At 39.4% G+C, this 22,161-nt stretch overlaps 1 protein-coding gene across 1 annotated transcript in view; it reads right to left on the bottom strand.

The window, feature by feature from the left end:
• The window catches only part of Cul5 (cullin 5), a 110,401-nt gene that overhangs the window by 23,403 nt on the left and 64,837 nt on the right, over nt 1–22,161 (bottom strand). Inside the window, exons 9-12 of the mRNA XM_071667734.1 lie at nt 21,286–21,453; nt 18,025–18,162; nt 14,425–14,549; nt 11,237–11,370 (exon numbers count right to left, since the gene is read on the bottom strand). Coding sequence (XP_071523835.1) covers nt 11,237–11,370; nt 14,425–14,549; nt 18,025–18,162; nt 21,286–21,453 — 565 coding nt within the window. The remainder of the gene's footprint in view (nt 1–11,236; nt 11,371–14,424; nt 14,550–18,024; nt 18,163–21,285; nt 21,454–22,161) is intronic.

The following is a 22,161-nucleotide window of genomic DNA, read 5'->3' as shown; positions in this document are numbered from 1 at the left end:
GGGAGCGAAAATCCTGGGAGCCTTGAAGAATGTGTGGAAGTCGAGAACATTATCTGGGAAAGCAAAATTGGGTATGTTTGAAGGAATAGTGGTTCCAACAATGTTGTATGGTTGTGAGACGTGGGCTATGGATAGAATTGTGCACAGGAGGGTGGATGTGCTGGAAATGAGATGTTTGAGGACAATATGCGGTGTGAGGTGGTTTGATTGAGTAAGTAATGTAAGGGTAAGAGAGATGTGTGGAAATAAAAAGAGCATGGTTGGGAGAGCAGAAGAGGGTGTTTTGAAATGGTTTGGGCACATGGAGAGAATGAGTGAGGAAAGATTGACCAAGAGGATATATGTGTCTGAGGTGGAGGGAACGAGAAGTGGGAGACCAAATTGGAGGTGGAAAGATGGAGTGAAATAGGTTTTGAGTGATCGGGGCCTGAACATGCAGGAGGGTGAAAGGCGGGCAAGGAATAGAGTGAATTGGATCGATGTGGTATACCGGGGTCGACGTGCTGTCAATGGATTGAATCAAGGCATGTGAAGCATCTGGGGTAAACCATGGAAAGTTCTGTGGGGCCTGGATGTGGAAAGGGAGCTGTGGTTTCGGGCATTATTACATGACAGCTAGAGACTGAGTGTGAACGAATGGGGCCTTTGTTGTCTTTTCCTAGCGCTACCTCGCACACATGAGGGGGGAGGAGGATGTTATTCCATGTTAGCATGGGAAACACCATACAAAAAAAAATCGTGGAGGGAACAAGGAGAAATGTGAGACTGAACTGGAGACAGACAGAAGAAATAGAAAAGGTTCCAAGTGCTAAGGGTTTGAACAAGCAGAAGGGTATAAGGTTTGCACAGGATGGGGCAACTTGGAGTGATGTAATATACAAGGAGTAATGTGCCATCAGTGGAATGAACCAGGGAATATAAAGTTGTCAGAGAAAACCTTAGAAAGGTCTACAAGGACTGGCTGAAGATGTGGCGCATTACACATGACAGCTAAAGAACAGATATGAGCAAATGAGGTTATTTCTTTGTTCCTATTGCTACCTTGTTAACATGAGAAACAGCAAACAAAGAAGAGTCTATTTCTAAAACACATGATACAAGAACAAATGGTCTTGAACAAAAAAAAAAAAAAAAGATAGGTGATAATGAACACAGGTAAGTTCTGAACATTTATGAAGAAATGCTGATAAGTAGACAATGGTTGGTATGATGGTGACAGTGTGTGAGCAAGAGCAGGTGATGAGTAGAAAATAGCTGGTAAAATGAAAATATGTGAATAGCAGATGTGGCCTTTCTTCATCTGTTCCTGGTGCTACCTTGCCAATGTGGGAAATGGCAATTATGAAAAAAAATGGTAATAACTGAATAATGGCTGTTAAAGTGAAAAGCAAATACTTAGAGAGAGAGAGGAATGTGACAAATAAGGTGAAAACAAGAACAAAAGCAAATGATGGTTAGACAATTGTTGATGGTAATCATCCAAGAAAGAAAAAGCTGCTTAGGAATGGACAAAGGGGACTGATAATATATAAATAATAGGTGATAAGCAGAAGCGGCTAAAAGACATCTGAATAAACCTAAAACTTAATAAGTGAACAATGAATAATGATTGAAATGTATAAACAATGGCTGATAATGAGTGAATGAACAAGTGGTAAAACGGCAAAGTGTACACAAAAATCTAATTACAAATTGGCAATGGTTATGCTAATGTATTAACAATTCCTAATAAGTGGAAAACCCAAGATGATAACTGTTCATAAAAGCTACAAATGAGTGGCCAACAGATGATGGTAACAATGCACAAACATGAGCTGATAATGAATGAAGAATAAAGGAATGTGACAATGTATGAGCAACAGCTGATAAAATGGGCAATGGATGATGGTGGCACTGTATGAACAAAAGCAGATAATGAGAGAACAAAGGTAATGGTGACAAAATAGAACAAAAGCTGATAATGAGAGAGTGATCAAAGGTGATGACAAAATAGGAAAAGCTGATAGAGAGTGATCAAAGGTTATGAAAAAATAGGAAAAGCTGATAGAGAGTGATCAAAGATGGAAGTGACAAAATAGGAACAAGAGGTGATAGTTACTAAATAGGAACAAAAGCAGATAATGTTGACAATGTATGAAACAAAACTCATACTGAACAATCAATGATTGTGACAAAGTATAATCAAAACCTGATACTGAACAGTCAATGATCATGACAAAGTATAATCAAAACCTGATAGAGTGAATGATCATGACAAAGCAAGAATAAAAGTTGAAAAAAGTGAATGGGGCAGACAAAGCATGAACAAAGCTGATAAAGAGTGAATGTGGATGATAATGACAATGTATGAAGCAAAGATGATGGTGAACAATGAGTGATAGTGACAATGTATGAACTTAAGTTCATAATAATCATATAATGAGCACAAAGGATGCAAGAGGAATGGCTAATGAAGGAATAGCATGTGAACTATAGCTGATATAGTTACAATTAGTGTTCATGGATGTGAAAGAAACATGAGAAACCACAAGTTGCAACTTAAAAAACATGAGTACCCACAAGTTATATTTATAAAATACTGTAGTTGTAAGTTCCTCACCTGCTACACTTGACTTAGTGGTAGTTCGAATACTTTCCTTAAACTGTTGATTGAGATCCTCAGATACTTTAATGTCTTGAAACATTCTTGCTAGCTTGTTGACATAGTCTGCAGGCATGCCAACTTCTCGAAGCCTGCATAACGTGTTTGAAACCAGAAAACATTACTTCATATATAGATTTTGTATGGTACAAGAATTTATATATATATCTTATACATAACTGACTTTTCTCACCCATGAAAGGCAGCAGCAAAAACAACTACCTTAGCCTTTGAGGAAAAATCTTCACTTAGCCCCTTCTGTTTCTACTTAAATAAAGTTAATACAGGGGTGGAGGATTTCCAACCCCAGGTCCTACCCCTACCTAAACAGGAGATATGTGGGTAATATTTTTCTCCTCTATCCCAAAGATATATATATATATTTTTTTTTTTTTTTTGCTTTGTCGCTGTCTCCCGCGTTTGCGAGGTAGCGCAAGGAAACAGACGAAAGAAATGGCCCAACCCACCCCCATACACATGTATATACATACGTCCACACACGCAAATATACATACCTACACAGCTTTACATGGTTTACCCCAGACGCTTCACATGCCTTGATTCAATCCACTGACAGCACGTCAACCCCGGTATACCACATCGCTCCAATTCACTCTATTCCTTGCCCTCCTTTCACCCTCCTGCATGTTCAGGCCCCGATCACACAAAATCTTTTTCACTCCATCTTTCCACCTCCAATTTGGTCTCCCACTTCTCCTTGCTCCCTCCACCTCGGCGACAAATATATCCTCTTGGTCAATCTTTCTTCACTCATCCTCTCCATGTGCCCAAACCATTTCAAAATACCCTCTTCTGCTCTCTCAACCACACTCTTTTTATTTCCACACATCTCTCTTACCCTTACGTTACTTACTTGATCAAACCACCTCACACCACACATTGTCCTCAAACATCTCATTTCCAGCACATCCATCCTCCTGCTCACAACTCTATCCATAGCCCACGCCTCGCAACCATACAACATTGTTGGAACCACTATTCCTTCAAACATACCCATTTTTGCTTTCCGAGATAATGTTCTCGACTTCCACACATTCTTCAAGGCTCCCAGAATTTTCGCCCCCTCCCCCACCCTATGATCCACTTCCGCTTCCATGGTTCCATCCGGTGCCAGATCCACTCCCAGATATCTAAAACACTTCACTTCCTCCAGTTTTTCTCCATTCAAACTCACCTCCGAATTGACTTGACCCTCAACCCTACTGTACCTAATTACCTTGCTCTTATTCACATTTACTCTTAACTTTCTTCTTTCACACACTTTACCAAACTCAGTCACCAGCTTCTGCAGTTTCTCACATGAATCAGCCACCAGCGCTGTAACATCAGCGAACAACAACTGACTCACTTCCCAAGCTCTCTCATCCCCAACAGACTTCATACTTGCCCCTCTTTCCAAAACTCTTGCATTCACCTCCCTAACAACCCCATCCATAAACAAATTAAACAACCATGGAGACATCACACACCCCTGCCGCAAACCTACATTCACTGAGAACCAATCACTTTCCTCTCTTCCTACACATACACATGCCTTACATCCTCGATAAAAACTTTTCACTGCTTCTAACAACTTGCCTCCCACACCATATATTCTTAATACCTTCCACAGAGCATCTCTATCAACTCTATCATATGCCTTCTCCAGATCCATAAATGCTACATACAAATCCATTTGCTTTTCTAAGTATTTCTCACATACATTCTTCAAAGCAAACACCTGATCCACACATCCTCTACCACTTCTGAAACCACACTGCTCTTCCCCAATCTGATGCTCTGTACATGCCTTCACCCTCTCAATCAATATCCTCCCATATAATTTACCAGGAATACTCAACAAACTTATACCTCTGTAATTTGAGCACTCACTCTTATCCCCTTTGCCTTTGTACAATGGCACTATGCACGCATTCCGCCAATCCTCAGGCACCTCACCATGAGTCATACATACATTAAATAACCTTACCAACCAGTCAACAATACAGTCACCCCCTTTTTTAATAAATTCCACTGCAATACCATCCAAACCTGCTGCCTTGCCGGCTTTCATCTTCCGCAAAGCTTTCACTACCTCTTCTCTGTTTACCAAATCATTTTCCCTAACCCTCTCACTTTGCACACCACCTCGACCAAAACACCCTATATCTGCCACTCTATCATCAAACACATTCAACAAACCTTCAAAATACTCACTCCATCTCCTTCTCACATCACCACTACTTGTTATCACCTCCCCATTTGCGCCCTTCACTGAAGTTCCCATTTGCTCCCTTGTCTTACGCACTTTATTTACCTCCTTCCAGAACATCTTTTTATTCTCCCTAAAATTTAATGATACTCTCTCACCCCAACTCTCATTTGCCCTTTTTTTCACCTCTTGCACCTTTCTCTTGACCTCCTGTCTCTTTCTTTTATACATCTCCCCCTCAATTGCATTTTTTCCCTGCAAAAATCGTCCAAATGCCTCTCTCTTCTCTTTCACTAATACTCTTACTTCTTCATCCCACCACTCACTACCCTTTCTAATCAACCCACCTCCCACTCTTCTCATGCCACAAGCATCTTTTGCGCAATCCATCACTGATTCCCTAAATACATCCCATTCCTCCCCCACTCCCCTTACTTCCATTGTTCTCACCAAAGATATATAGATGTATTATAAGAAAACTTTCTCATTTTATATTCAACAGACCATACAATACTTTCTTACAAACTAGTATATATTGTACTACGATAGCCCTGCCTAAAATGGTAAGTCTTACTCATGACTCACCTCTATGTTCCCAGAGACTCACTGTACTCAATAACCAATGTACTAACATATCCATTTTCACCACTCATATAGCTACAAACTACCACCACTAAATTTTCAAAGCTTTACTCATAACTCATCATACTAATGCAGTCTCGCCCAGCACACACTGTTTTAACCTAGCCCTGCCAGCAACTCGCCATATTACCACAGCATTGCATACCAATAACCACAGCACAACAATGACAGTTACCCCATCAAATGACACCATTTCTTGAAGTAACATCATACTACCATAACTATGCTCACTAAACTTTACATTACCATAGCAATAATCATCAATTTCAAACTATCATTTTCTTCACCTACCACTCAACCATATTTTCCTCCTTCTCTGAATCTGCTGATGTGTCAAGTATGAGGCGCCTCGTAAGATGAGCCTTGTGGTACCGCATAAAGACATCCTTGTTGCTCACATACTTAAGCACCAGCAGCTGATGATAAAATTACGAGTTGGTTAAGAGCAACAGTTGACATCAAATGTAACATCTTGATGTTATACAGCAACTCCTGTACCTGGTGTGTACTCTCAACATTCGCACATGAATATTTTATTATCATTATGTACACTAATTACAAACTGAAAAATAAGAAAGACAAAGGTTAAAATCATATGACAGTTCATAATGATGCACATCATTTACAAGTGTTTTAAGTGGGAGCAAGGAGTGGCCTATTTACCTGGTCCTGAGAATGACCAAGGGAGAGTTGGGGAAGGGTAATGATGGCAGGCTAAGTCAATGAGGATACAATTATTTCACAAAACTGATCAACACTGTTAAGACTACATGAAATAACAAACTATGACCAATAGGAAAGATTGTTCTAGATGTCAGGTAATGGGGTAATTGCTCCACGAGGCAGCATACTCTCTTTACACTGTATGTACTTTCTCTTAGACTCAAAGGATGACAGGACATGCAAATATTCCCTTAAAAATTTCAGTTACTTATTTCTCCTACTTCCAATGGTCAATACTCAAATACAATCTTATCATCTTATGCAAAAGAATTCCAGATGCTTGGTTAGCTACCAAAGGACAGCAGCTACCAACCACTTGCTGGTTTGGTTATCACTAAGAAAGCAGGTGCCAACAACTAGTAATAAGATTAAGAATGTGATAAAGGATTAGACCAATGTATGCAACAACAATAAATTTAGATTTTTTGAAGAATTTTCTGAACCTAGACTGCAAAATGAGGGTGCTTTTAAATCACACATTACATGACATACCCATAAAATGATAGCACAGTGGCATCTAAAACCATCAGAAATGACCAACCACCAATAGTCAGCAATTTACCAAGTTAACAAAGAACCATCACATTGCCTAAAAACAGCATAAAATATGAAAAATTTGCTGTGCCAAAAAAAATTTGTATTTGCAACCTACAGCAGAAATGAGACCGTAGAACTAAAGCTTTGAAAAATATCATAATGTATGTCAATTTTGCCAGAGGTCCCTTGACTGATAATTTATTCTTGCAGGCAGCTAGAGTGGAAGTGGTTGAAACTGGATCACTTTCCACTGCGGTATTATACCATGAATAGATCATCGACGTGAAGTTACTTCTATCTCAATTTGAACTGTGTCAAAACCGAAACTTAACAGGCATCTAGTAGATTCAGAAAGTGCCTCATACTTTCTGTAGAGTAACAAGTAAAAAAGTAAAATAATCTGGACATCGAGCTGTATGTGCAAAAAGAACCAAGAAAGCCTATGTCCATCACTATTTTGCATTCAGCACAAATATAGAGCCAGCGTTATATCAAAACAGGTGACAGCTATGACATCTGCCCCTTTCCAATGATTGCAATACTGAGCCATTAATAATATTGTAAGCATAAGATTGTGCTAGCACCTTTAAGGCACAGAAAACTGAGGTAAAGTGTGAGCTCAGGGCAAAATGATAGGTCCCTGTTCATGCTACAGATAACTTGATAACAACCAGAGGTTGGTAGTTTGCAGTGGTTTTGGAGTGTCACAGTACTATCACTCTTTTTTGGGCTTACCATATAATTTAGTCCAAAATGATGCACAGGAAAGACAGCAGTGCCCAAGTACCCTCAGCTAGCTGTCAGGCTGAGAGAAATACATACATATAAACAAATAGTACAAACTAAAACCTATGACTGCAAAAATAATTATCCTCTATCATGAAAGAACATGGGACAGATATCTGAATGGCTACATTGGAAGTATTTTGTTTGTGAAGGATTACATGATAATAAAGATTCAAATCTCACCTGATGCCTCAACTTGGTGTGCAAAGAAATTAATTAGAATGTGCTATAATAGCACAGTGACTCGGTTAACTTCAATAAACTGAAAATATGTCGAGGATTCAAGTAAGAAAGTTGTAAGGCTGTAAGCACTTAATCCTAGATTATTTTAAGTACATTTAAATGTATGGGAGGGTATTGATTGAGAGGGTGAAGGCATGTACAGAGCATCAGATTGGGGAAGAGCAGTGTGGTTTCAGAAGTGGTAGAGGATGTGTGGATCAGGTGTTTGCTTTGAAGAATGTATGTGAGAAATACTTAGAAAAGCAAATGGATTTGTGTGTAGCATTTATGGATCTGGAGAAGGCATATGATAGAGTTGATAGAGATGCTCTGTGGAAGGTATTAAGAATATATGGTGTGGGAGGCAAGTTGTTAGAAGCAGTGAAAAGTTTTTATCGAGAATGTAAGGCATGTGTACGTGTAGGAAGAGAGGAAAGTGATTGGTTCTCAGTGAATGTAGGTTTGCGGCAGGGGTGTGTGATGTCTCCATGGTGTTTAATTTGTTTATGGATGGGGTTGTTAGGGAGGTGAATGCAAGAGTTTTGGAAAGAGGGGCAAGTATGCAGTCTGTTGGGGATGAGAGAGCTTGGGAAGTGAGTCAGTTGTTGTTCGCTGATGATACAGCGCTGGTGGCTGATTCATGTGAGAAACTGCAGAAGCTTGTGACTGAGTTTGGTAAAGTGTGTGAAAGAAGAAAGTTAAGAATAAATGTGAATAAGAGCAAGGTTATTAGGTACAGTAGGGTTGAGGATCAAGTCAATTGGGAGGTAAGTTTGAATGGAGAAAAACTGGAGGAAGTGAAGTATTTTAGATATCTGGGAGTGGATCTGGCAGCGGATGGAACCATGGAAGCAGAAGTGAATCATAGGGTGGGGGAGGGAGCGAAAATCCTGGGAGCCTTGAAGAATGTGTGGAAGTCGAGAACATTATCTGGGAAAGCAAAATTGGGTATGTTTGAAGGAATAGTGGTTCCAACAATGTTGTATGGTTGTGAGACGTGGGCTATGGATAGAATTGTGCACAGGAGGGTGGATGTGCTGGAAATGAGATGTTTGAGGACAATATGCGGTGTGAGGTGGTTTGATTGAGTAAGTAATGTAAGGGTAAGAGAGATGTGTGGAAATAAAAAGAGCATGGTTGGGAGAGCAGAAGAGGGTGTTTTGAAATGGTTTGGGCACATGGAGAGAATGAGTGAGGAAAGATTGACCAAGAGGATATATGTGTCTGAGGTGGAGGGAACGAGAAGTGGGAGACCAAATTGGAGGTGGAAAGATGGAGTGAAATAGATTTTGAGTGATCGGGGCCTGAACATGCAGGAGGGTGAAAGGCGGGCAAGGAATAGAGTGAATTGGATCGATGTGGTATACCGGGGTCGACGTGCTGTCAATGGATTGAATCAAGGCATGTGAAGCATCTGGGGTAAACCATGGAAAGTTCTGTGGGGCCTGGATGTGGAAAGGGAGCTGTGGTTTCGGGCATTATTACATGACAGCTAGAGACTGAGTGTGAACGAATGGGGCCTTTGTTGTCTTTTCCTAGCGCTACCTCGCACACATGAGGGGGGAGGATGATGTTATTCCATGTTAGCATGGGAAACACCATACAAAAAAAAATCGTGGAGGGAACAAGGAGAAATGTGAGACTGAACTGGAGACAGACAGAAGAAATAGAAAAGGTTCCAAGTGCTAAGGGTTTGAACAAGCAGAAGGGTATAAGGTTTGCACAGGATGGGGCAACTTGGAGTGATGTAATATACAAGGAGTAATGTGCCATCAGTGGAATGAACCAGGGAATATAAAGTTGTCAGAGAAAACCTTAGAAAGGTCTACAAGGACTGGCTGAAGATGTGGCGCATTACACATGGCAGCTAAAGAACAGATATGAGCAAATGAGGTTATTTCTTTGTTCCTATTGCTACTTTGTTAACATGAGAAACAGCAAACAAAGAAGAGTCTATTTCTAAAACACTTGATACAAGACCAAATGGTCTTGAACAAAAAAAAAAAAAAAGATAGGTGATAATGAACACAGGTAAGTTCTGAACATTTATGAAGAAATGCTGATAAGTAGACAATGGTTGGTATGATGGTGACAGTGTGTGAGCAAGAGCAGGTGATGAGTAGAAAATAGCTGGTAAAATGAAAATATGTGAATAGCAGATGTGGCCTTTCTTCATCTGTTCCTGGTGCTACCTTGCCAATGTGGGAAATGGCAATTATGAAAAAAAATGGTAATAACTGAATAATGGCTGTTAAAGTGAAAAGCAAATACTTAGAGTGAGAGGAATGTGACGAATAAGGTGAAAACAAGAACAAAAGCAAATGATGGTTAGACAATTGTTGATGGTAATCATCCAAGAAAGAAAAAGCTGCTTAGGAATGGACAAAGGGGACTGATAATATATAAATAATAGGTGATAAGCAGAAGCGGCTAAAAGACATCTGAATAAACCTAAAACTTAATAAGTGAACAATGAATAATGATTGAAATGTATAAACAATGGCTGATAATGAGTGAATGAACAAGTGGTAAAACGGCAAAGTGTACACAAAAATCTAATTACAAATTGGCAATGGTTATGCTAATGTATTAACAATTCCTAATAAGTGGAAAACCCAAGATGATAACTGTTCATAAAAGCTACAAATGAGTGGCCAACAGATGATGGTAACAATGCACAAACATGAGCTGATAATGAATGAAGAATAAAGGAATGTGACAATGTATGAGCAACAGCTGATAAAATGGGCAATGGATGATGGTGGCACTGTATGAACAAAAGCAGATAATGAGAGAACAAAGGTAATGGTGACAAAATAGAACAAAAGCTGATAATGAGAGAGTGATCAAAGGTGATGACAAAATAGGAAAAGCTGATAGAGAGTGATCAAAGGTTATGAAAAAATAGGAAAAGCTGATAGAGAGTGATCAAAGATGGAAGTGACAAAATAGGAACAAGAGGTGATAGTTACTAAATAGGAACAAAAGCAGATAATGTTGACAATGTATGAAACAAAACTCATACTGAACAATCAATGATTGTGACAAAGTATAATCAAAACCTGATACTGAACAGTCAATGATCATGACAAAGTATAATCAAAACCTGATAGAGTGAATGATCATGACAAAGCAAGAATAAAAGTTGAAAAAAGTGAATGGGGCAGACAAAGCATGAACAAAGCTGATAAAGAGTGAATGTGGATGATAATGACAATGTATGAAGCAAAGATGATGGTGAACAATGAGTGATAGTGACAATGTATGAACTTAAGTTCATAATAATCATATAATGAGCACAAAGGATGCAAGAGGAATGGCTAATGAAGGAATAGCATGTGAACTATAGCTGATATAGTTACAATTAGTGTTCATGGATGTGAAAGAAACATGAGAAACCACAAGTTGCAACTTAAAAAACATGAGTACCCACAAGTTATATTTATAAAATACTGTAGTTGTAAGTTCCTCACCTGCTACACTTGACTTAGTGGTAGTTCGAATACTTTCCTTAAACTGTTGATTGAGATCCTCAGATACTTTAATGTCTTGAAACATTCTTGCTAGCTTGTTGACATAGTCTGCAGGCATGCCAACTTCTCGAAGCCTGCATAACGTGTTTGAAACCAGAAAACATTACTTCATATATAGATTTTGTATGGTACAAGAATTTATATATATATCTTATACATAACTGACTTTTCTCACCCATGAAAGGCAGCAGCAAAAACAACTACCTTAGCCTTTGAGGAAAAATCTTCACTTAGCCCCTTCTGTTTCTACTTAAATAAAGTTAATACAGGAGTGGAGGATTTCCAACCCCAGGTCCTACCCCTACCTAAACAGGAGATATGTGGGTAATATTTTTCTCCTCTATCCCAAAGATATATATATATATTTTTTTTTTTTTTTTTGCTTTGTCGCTGTCTCCCGCGTTTGCGAGGTAGCGCAAGGAAACAGACGAAAGAAATGGCCCAACCCACCCCCATACACATGTATATACATACGTCCACACACGCAAATATACATACCTACACAGCTTTACATGGTTTACCCCAGACGCTTCACATGCCTTGATTCAATCCACTGACAGCACGTCAACCCCGGTATACCACATCGCTCCAATTCACTCTATTCCTTCCCCTCCTTTCACCCTCCTGCATGTTCAGGCCCCGATCACACAAAATCTTTTTCACTCCATCTTTCCACCTCCAATTTGGTCTCCCACTTCTCCTTGCTCCCTCCACCTCGGCGACAAATATATCCTCTTGGTCAATCTTTCTTCACTCATCCTCTCCATGTGCCCAAACCATTTCAAAATACCCTCTTCTGCTCTCTCAACCACGCTCTTTTTATTTCCACACATCTCTCTTACCCTTACGTTACTTACTTGATCAAACCACCTCACACCACACATTGTCCTCAAACATCTCATTTCCAGCACATCCATCATCCTGCTCACAACTCTATCCATAGCCCACACCTCGCAACCATACAACATTGTTGGAACCACTATTCCTTCAAACATACCCATTTTTGCTTTCCGAGATAATGTTCTCGACTTCCACACATTCTTCAAGGCTCCCAGAATTTTCGCCCCCTCCCCCACCCTATGATCCACTTCCGCTTCCATGGTTCCATCCGGTGCCAGATCCACTCCCAGATATCTAAAACACTTCACTTCCTCCAGTTTTTCTCCATTCAAACTCACCTCCGAATTGACTTGACCCTCAACCCTACTGTACCTAATTACCTTGCTCTTATTCACATTTACTCTTAACTTTCTTCTTTCACACACTTTACCAAACTCAGTCACCAGCTTCTGCAGTTTCTCACATGAATCAGCCACCAGCGCTGTAACATCAGCGAACAACAACTGACTCACTTCCCAAGCTCTCTCATCCCCAACAGACTTCATACTTGCCCCTCTTTCCAAAACTCTTGCATTCACCTCCCTAACAACCCCATCCATAAACAAATTAAACAACCATGGAGACATCACACACCCCTGCCGCAAACCTACATTCACTGAGAACCAATCACTTTCCTCTCTTCCTACACATACACATGCCTTACATCCTCGATAAAAACTTTTCACTGCTTCTAACAACTTGCCTCCCACACCATATATTCTTAATACCTTCCACAGAGCATCTCTATCAACTCTATCATATGCCTTCTCCAGATCCATAAATGCTACATACAAATCCATTTGCTTTTCTAAGTATTTCTCACATACATTCTTCAAAGCAAACACCTGATCCACACATCCTCTACCACTTCTGAAACCACACTGCTCTTCCCCAATCTGATGCTCTGTACATGCCTTCACCCTCTCAATCAATATCCTCCCATATAATTTACCAGGAATACTCAACAAACTTATACCTCTGTAATTTGAGCACTCACTCTTATCCCCTTTGCCTTTGTACAATGGCACTATGCACGCATTCCGCCAATCCTCAGGCACCTCACCATGAGTCATACATACATTAAATAACCTTACCAACCAGTCAACAATACAGTCACCCCCTTTTTTAATAAATTCCACTGCAATACCATCCAAACCTGCTGCCTTGCCGGCTTTCATCTTCCGCAAAGCTTTCACTACCTCTTCTCTGTTTACCAAATCATTTTCCCTAACCCTCTCACTTTGCACACCACCTCGACCAAAACACCCTATATCTGCCACTCTATCATCAAACACATTCAACAAACCTTCAAAATACTCACTCCATCTCCTTCTCACATCACCACTACTTGTTATCACCTCCCCATTTGCGCCCTTCACTGAAGTTCCCATTTGCTCCCTTGTCTTACGCACTTTATTTACCTCCTTCCAGAACATCTTTTTATTCTCCCTAAAATTTAATGATACTCTCTCACCCCAACTCTCATTTGCCCTTTTTTTCACCTCTTGCACCTTTCTCTTGACCTCCTGTCTCTTTCTTTTATACATCTCCCCCTCAATTGCATTTTTTCCCTGCAAAAATCGTCCAAATGCCTCTCTCTTCTCTTTCACTAATACTCTTACTTCTTCATCCCACCACTCACTACCCTTTCTAATCAACCCACCTCCCACTCTTCTCATGCCACAAGCATCTTTTGCGCAATCCATCACTGATTCCCTAAATACATCCCATTCCTCCCCCACTCCCCTTACTTCCATTGTTCTCACCAAAGATATATAGATGTATTATAAGAAAACTTTCTCATTTTATATTCAACAGACCATACAATACTTTCTTACAAACTAGTATATATTGTACTACGATAGCCCTGCCTAAAATGGTAAGTCTTACTCATGACTCACCTCTATGTTCCCAGAGACTCACTGTACTCAATAACCAATGTACTAACATATCCATTTTCACCACTCATATAGCTACAAACTACCACCACTAAATTTTCAAAGCTTTACTCATAACTCATCATACTAATGCAGTCTCGCCCAGCACACACTGTTTTAACCTAGCCCTGCCAGCAACTCGCCATATTACCACAGCATTGCATACCAATAACCACAGCACAACAATGACAGTTACCCCATCAAATGACACCATTTCTTGAAGTAACATCATACTACCATAACTATGCTCACTAAACTTTACATTACCATAGCAATAATCATCAATTTCAAACTATCATTTTCTTCACCTACCACTCAACCATATTTTCCTCCTTCTCTGAATCTGCTGATGTGTCAAGTATGAGGCGCCTCGTAAGATGAGCCTTGTGGTACCGCATAAAGACATCCTTGTTGCTCACATACTTAAGCACCAGCAGCTGATGATAAAATTACGAGTTGGTTAAGAGCAACAGTTGACATCAAATGTAACATCTTGATGTTATACAGCAACTCCTGTACCTGGTGTGTACTCTCAACATTCGCACATGAATATTTTATTATCATTATGTACATTAATTACAAACTGAAAAATAAGAAAGACAAAGGTTAAAATCATATGACAGTTCATAATGATGCACATCATTTACAAGTGTTTTAAGTGGGAGCAAGGAGTGGCCTATTTACCTGGTCCTGAGAATGACCAAGGGAGAGTTGGGGAAGGGTAATGATGGCAGGCTAAGTCAATGAGGATACAATTATTTCACAAAACTGATCAACACTGTTAAGACTAAATGAAATAACAAACTATGACCAATAGGAAAGATTGTTCTAGATGTCAGGTAATGGGGTAATTGCTCCACGAGGCAGCATACTCTCTTTACACTGTATGTACTTTCTCTTAGACTCAAAGGATGACAGGACATGCAAATATTCCCTTAAAAATTTCAGTTACTTATTTCTCCTACTTCCAATGGTCAATACTCAAATACAATCTTATCATCTTATGCAAAAGAATTCCAGATGCTTGGTTAGCTCCCAAAGGACAGCAGCTACCAACCACTTGCTGGTTTGGTTATCACTAAGAAAGCAGGTGCCAACAACTAGTAATAAGATTAAGAATGTGATAAAGGATTAGACCAATGTATGCAACAACAATAAATTTAGATTTTTTGAAGAATTTTCTGAACCTAGACTGCAAAATGAGGGTGCTTTTAAATCACACATTACATGACATACCCATAAAATGATAGCACAGTGGCATCTAAAACCATCAGAAATGACCAACCACCAATAGTCAGCAATTTACCAAGTTAACAAAGAACCATCACATTGCCTAAAAACAGCATAAAATATGAAAAATTTGCTGTGCCAAAAAAAATTTGTATTTGCAACCTACAGCAGAAATGAGACCGTAGAACTAAAGCTTTGAAAAATATCATAATGTATGTCAATTTTGCCAGAGGTCCCTTGACTGATAATTTATTCTTGCAGGCAGCTAGAGTGGAAGTGGTTGAAACTGGATCACTTTCCACTGCGGTATTATACCATGAATAGATCATCGACGTGAAGTTACTTCTATCTCAATTTGAACTGTGTCAAAACCGAAACTTAACAGGCATCTAGTAGATTCAGAAAGTGCCTCATACTTTCTGTAGAGTAACAAGTAAAAAAGTAAAATAATCTGGACATCGAGCTGTATGTGCAAAAAGAACCAAGAAAACCTATGTCCATCACTATTTTGCATTCAGCACAAATATAGAGCCAGCGTTATATCAAAACAGGTGACAGCTATGACATCTGCCCCTTTCCAATGATCGCAATACTGAGCCATTAATAATATTGTAAGCATAAGATTGTGCTAGCACCTTTAAGGCACAGAAAACTGAGGTAAAGTGTGAGCTCAGGGCAAAATGATAGGTCCCTGTTCATGCTACAGATAACTTGATAACAACCAGAGGTTGGTAGTTTGCAGTGGTTTTGGAGTGTCACAGTACTATCACTCTTTTTTGGGCTTACCATATAATTTAGTCCAAAATGATGCACAGGAAAGACAGCAGTGCCCAAGTACCCTCAGCTAGCTGTCAGGCTGAGAGAAATACATACATATAAACAAATAGTACAAACTAAAACCTATGACTGCAAAAATAATTATCCTCTATCATGAAAGAACATGGGACAGATATTTGAATGGCTACATTGGAAGTATTTTGTTTGTGAAGGATTACATGATAATAAAGATTCAAATCTCACCTGATGCCTCAACTTGGTGTGCAAAGAAATTAATTAGAATGTGCTATAATAGCACAGTGACTCGGTTAACTTCAATAAACTGAAAATATGTCGAGGATTCAAGTAAGAAAGTTGTAAGGCTGTAAGCACTTAATCCTAGATTATTTTAAGTACATTTAAATGTATGGGAGGGTATTGATTGAGAGGGTGAAGGCATGTACAGAGCATCAGATTGGGGAAGAGCAGTGTGGTTTCAGAAGTGGTAGAGGATGTGTGGATCAGGTGTTTGCTTTGAAGAACATATGTGAGAAATACTTAGAAAAGCAAATGGATTTGTATGTAGCATTTATGGATCTGGAGAAGGCATATGATAGAGTTGATAGAGATGCTCTGTGGAAGGTATTAAGAATATATGGTGTGGGAAGCAAGTTGTTAGAAGCAGTGAAAAGTTTTTATCGAGGATGTAAGGCATGTGTACATGTAGGAAGAGAGGAAAGTGATTGGTTCTCAGTGAATGTAGGTTTGCGGCAGGGGTGTGTGATGTCTCCATGGTTGTTTAATTTGTTTATGGATGGGGTTGTTAGGGAGGTGAATGCAAGAGTTTTGGAAAGAGGGGCAAGTATGAAGTCTGTTGGGGATGAGAGAGCTTGGGAAGTGAGTCAGTTGTTGTTCGCTGATGATACAGCGCTGGTGGCTGATTCATGTGAGAAACTGCAGAAGCTGGTGACTGAGTTTGGTAAAGTGTGTGAAAGAAGAAAGTTACGAGTAAATGTGAATAAGAGCAAGGTAATTAGGTACAGTAGGGTTGAGGGTCAATTCAATTGGGAGGTAAGTTTGAATGGAGAAAAACTGGAGGAAGTAAAGTGTTTTAGATATCTGGGAGTGGATCTGGCAGCGGATGGAACCATGGAAGCGGAAGTGGATCATAGGATGGGGGAGGGGGCGAAAATCCTGGGAGCCTTGAAGAATGTGTGGAAGTCGAGAACATTATCTGGGAAAGCAAAAATGGGTATGTTTGAAGGAATAGTGGTTCCAACAATGTTGTATGGTTGCGAGGCGTGGGCTATGGATAGAGTTGTGCGCAAGAGGATAGATGTGCTGGAAATGAGATGTTTGAGGACAATGTGTGGTGTGAGGTGGTTTGATCGAGTAAGTAACGTAAGGGTAAGAGAGATGTGTGGAAATAAAAAGAGCCTGGTTGAGAGAGCAGAAGAGGGTGTTTTGAAATGGTTTGGTCACATGGAGAGAATGAGTGAGGAAAGATTGACCAAGAGGATATATGTGTCGGAGGTGGAGGGAACAAGGAGAAGTGGGAGACCAAATTAGAGGTGGAAAGATGGAGTGAAAAAGATTTTGTGTGATCGGGGCCTGAACATGCAGGAGGGTGAAAGGAGGGCAAGGAATAGAGTGAATTGGATCGATGTGGTATACCGGGGTTGACGTGCTGTCAGTGGATTGAATCAGGGCATGTGAAGCGTCTGGGGTAAACCATGGAAAGCTGTGTAGGTATGTATATTTGCGTGTGTGGACGTATGTATATACATGTGTATGGGGGTGGGTTGGGCCATTTCTTTCGTCTGTTTCCTTGCGCTACCTTGCAAACGCGGGAGACAGCGACAAAAAAAAAAAAAAAAAAATGTAACATTAAACAACACTGGAGACTTAACAAAATATGGCACTTACCACATCCTTTAATTTGCTCTCAATCTCATCAGCAGTCAGCTTTTTGCTGAGTGGAGTCTTTCTGAGCAACATGTCACAGTAGTTTGCTAGCAGTTCTGGACATTTGGACTCAGGTTGAGTCTTATTGCCTATCCCTTTCTGCAAGGGAAGACACACAAACAATGAACCACCATTTTATTTATCAAAGTGTGAATTAGGCAACATTACTCCAATGCACTCTATCCCTCATAGGAATCACACTCTCCTTTCACTCTATCCATCTACTGCCTCCTTGGTGTTCCCCTGTTCTTTGTTTCCTCAACTTTTGACATGTATACACTCTTAGTCATCCTCTCCTCACTCATCTTCTCTATATGTCCAAACCATTTCAAATCTCTTAAACATATCCCTCATACTACCTTACCATTTCTTATTCTATCAAGACTCCTTACACTCCATATTATCCTCAAACATTTCATTTCCAACATATCTACTTTACTTTTTTTACTCTAGAGCCCATATGTCACATCAATATAACACCATCAGAACTACTACACCATCAGACATGCACAATAATGACCTCTCTTTCCACACACTCCTCAAAGTGACCAAGACCTTTACCCCTTCATCCACCGTATGGCTCACTTCAATTTTCAAAGTTCCATTCACTGCTATGTCCACTCCCAGGTATCTAAAACATTGTATCTATCTATTCATCTATCTATATCTCTGATGCCTGTTCCCAACTGTAACTCCCTCAAGGGGGTGGCGATGGCAATAATCTCCATAACTAGTGAACCCTAGTGCCACTTCTTAGCCTTTAGTGCCTTACCCTTAACAGTCCAATAGCAAAGGACAACTCTAGCACAGTTTTTGCAGTGGCCCCTTCCTAATGTTGCTACTGACTACTTGTACCTAAAGCTCCTGCTTGAAGTTCCAACCTACTTCTACATAATGCTCCTGCCTAAATCTTCCTACCTACAACTTCTATCTACTGCTCCTACCATTATGCCAAAAGGCAGGGCTAACAGACAGTGCCATCACCACAGGAAAATCTAGAGTTATGAAGAATGAGCTGTGTACGTTAACAGTTGTTAAGCTTTATGTACAACAAGGAGAGATTGCATGTTCATGAACAGAATGCCAGTAGTGACACTGACAACCTGTTACTCTCTAGGCTAAACTTTATAACCTTCCTTTCAATCATGTTTACTTTCAACTTTCTCCTTTCACACACTCCCAAACTCAGGCACCAGTTTCTGCAGTTTTTCACTCAAATCTGCTTCCACTGCTGTGCTATCAGCAAATAAGTGACACACCTCCCTGTTAGAATGCAGATTTGTTCCTCTTTCCTCGCTCTCTACCCAGTCCATAAACCAATAAAACTGCCATGATGATATCATAAACCCCTTGCATGGAACCACCTTCACCAGGAACCACTCACCCTCCTCATTTCCTACACACACACACACACACACACACCTTAGTCTCTTCATAAAAACTATTCACTGCTTCTAGCAGCTTTCTTCCCATATTATATGTTTGTTACACCTTCCACAGAGCATCTTTATCAACCCTAAGTTTTCTCCAAACCCATATATACCTTGCACAAATCTTCTGGATCTCTTAAGAATTTCTTGCAAACATTCTTCAAAACAAACACCTGATCCACACATCCTTAACCACTCCTAGAGCTATACTGTTCCTCCCCAGTCTACTGCTCTGTGGATGCCACCACCATCTCAATCACCATTGTCCCATACAACTTGGTAAACTCCACATACCTCTGTAATTTAAGCATTCATTTCTTTTCCCCATGCCTTTATATACCAATGGGACTATACATGCATTCTGCCTATCCTTAGGCACTTAACCTTGAGCTATAAATACAATGAATATCCTAACTAACCAATTAACATCACCGTCACCCTCTTCTTGAGAAATTCACCTACAGTCCCAACCATTTCAGCAGCTTTGACACACTTCACCTTCCACAAGACCTTCACCATCCTTTCTCATTTCACCAAACTACTTGCCATGACTCCATGTCCCAAACATCCCACATTTGCCACACTATCACATAATGCCTTCAACATCCCTTCAAAGTACTCACTCTACCTCATCTTCACACCTCTGTCTGTTACCAATTCCCCATTTGTTCCCTCTAATGATGTTCCCATGTGTTCCCTTGATCTCCTCACACTATTCACCTTCCTAAAGCCAATACATACACATTACATACAAAGACAACAATTACAGAAGCATTTGAAAGAGAAGCCAATTAAATACTTAATTACAGGACTTAATGAGACCATATATATGTCAACCCCAGATTCATATTAAGCATTAAAAACAGTCCTTATACTTAGGTTTTCAAGCATATCTATTAACCTCAGTAAAATACAAAATATTGCAGGTAACACTTTAGGGTACATTTTTAGCCCAAAAAGCTTTTGTTTTAAAATTGAACTATATCATAAGTAAACTCTTCTGCTCTTGACTTAATTGTGGAAATTGTCTCACAAAACTTCCCCAAGCCAATAGATACTCATTAAATACAAAGCCAATACTCACAGACTCTTTTGAAAAAGTAACCATATAAATATCTAATTAAAGGCCTTAACTGCACCCCCAACAATATTTCAATCCCAGATTCACATTCAGCATGAACATTAGTCCTTATACTTAGGGTTTCAAGCAAATCTGTTGCCCTTAGAAAAATACCAAAAATTAAAGGTAATAGTTCAGAGTATTTTTAGCCTAAAATAGCTTTTCTTAAAAGAGAACAATACCATAATGAAATACTTCTATACTTGAAATAATTATGGAAAATATAATGCTTCCAGAAGCTGACATATACCCATCAAATACAAAGCCACTAATCACATGGCTTCTTAGAGAGTAACCATTTCAATACTCAATTAAAGGCCTTAATGAGACCCAAAACAATATTTCAATCTCAGATTTGTATTCAGCATCAAAATTAGTCCTAATACTGAACTTTTCATGCAAATCTATTGCCCTCAGAAACATACCAAAAACTGCAGGTAGTAGTTCCAGGTACCTCTCTTATCTAATACAGAACTCCATTAGAGCAGGCAAGTTCAAGGTACCTTTCTTATCTAATACAGAACTCCACTGGAGCAGGCAACATTAAAGGTATAGGATGTACTTACCTTCTTATCTAATATAGCACTCCATTAGAGTGGGCAACAATGGACAAAGATGTAAATCAAGCTTGTAAATAAAGCTGAACAGCACATCTATACTTGCAACACCTACCGTTTTACTAGGTAATTCTAATTTGAAGACTTGTGTATCATTAACAACTTGTTTGTAGGCCTTATCTCTTGCAGTGAGGAACCGCGGATCTTCATTAAATGCCTCTGTCACCAATTTGCTAAATCGTTGAAAGAGATCTAGAAGTTTTTCCACATACTGTTCTGAATCCTGAGAATATGATACAGTCTATATCAGCACCCTTCGCTACCTAGCTGACACAGGAAACAGCAATTAAGTATAATAATACTAAAAAAAAAATCAGCATCCTTCTCACACATACACACTTATCATATTTGTCAATAAAACTTCAGCCTCTACAACTCCAATGCACCTCTTTCCTCTCAAGTGAATTCACTTTTACTCCGTCTTCTTAAATAATTTATGTCTATATAAAATCATTCCAACCATTACTTATTCAATACTGTATTCATGAAACCTCTGCATTTTCTTCCTCTCCAACCACAATCCAATTTTTGTCACAAGCATATAAGCTAAGAGTACAAGGCATCTCTTTACAATGGAAGCCAAAACACACGACACATGTGCCAACTTAACCACCGAACACCTGCCTTTTCAGGACTAACAGAACATTGGCATTGGCAACTCAAGGGTAGGCCATTTTGAAAACCGTTTCCTTTCTTTGAAGCTTTGGAACTCCTTATCTTGTCTTTCCCAATAACTTGGACCTAGCACTTTTTAAAAAGCAGGTTTTTCACCACTTCCAAAATTCATAACTTTTTCTTTGGATGTCTATATAGTTTTAACTATTATATTTTTTATATCTAAGAATGAAACATGTATAGTCAGTGTACAAAACTGCACAAAAAAAATATTTTAAAACAGTGGTAGTAAATATTCATCTCTAAACTTGTTTCA

The sequence above is a fragment of the Panulirus ornatus genome, chromosome 12 (assembly GCF_036320965.1).
Source record: "Panulirus ornatus isolate Po-2019 chromosome 12, ASM3632096v1, whole genome shotgun sequence".
NCBI lineage: Eukaryota > Metazoa > Arthropoda > Malacostraca > Decapoda > Palinuridae > Panulirus > Panulirus ornatus.
Note: the sequence above shows the minus strand (reverse complement) of the source record. Positions and strands in the feature narration are given on the sequence as shown.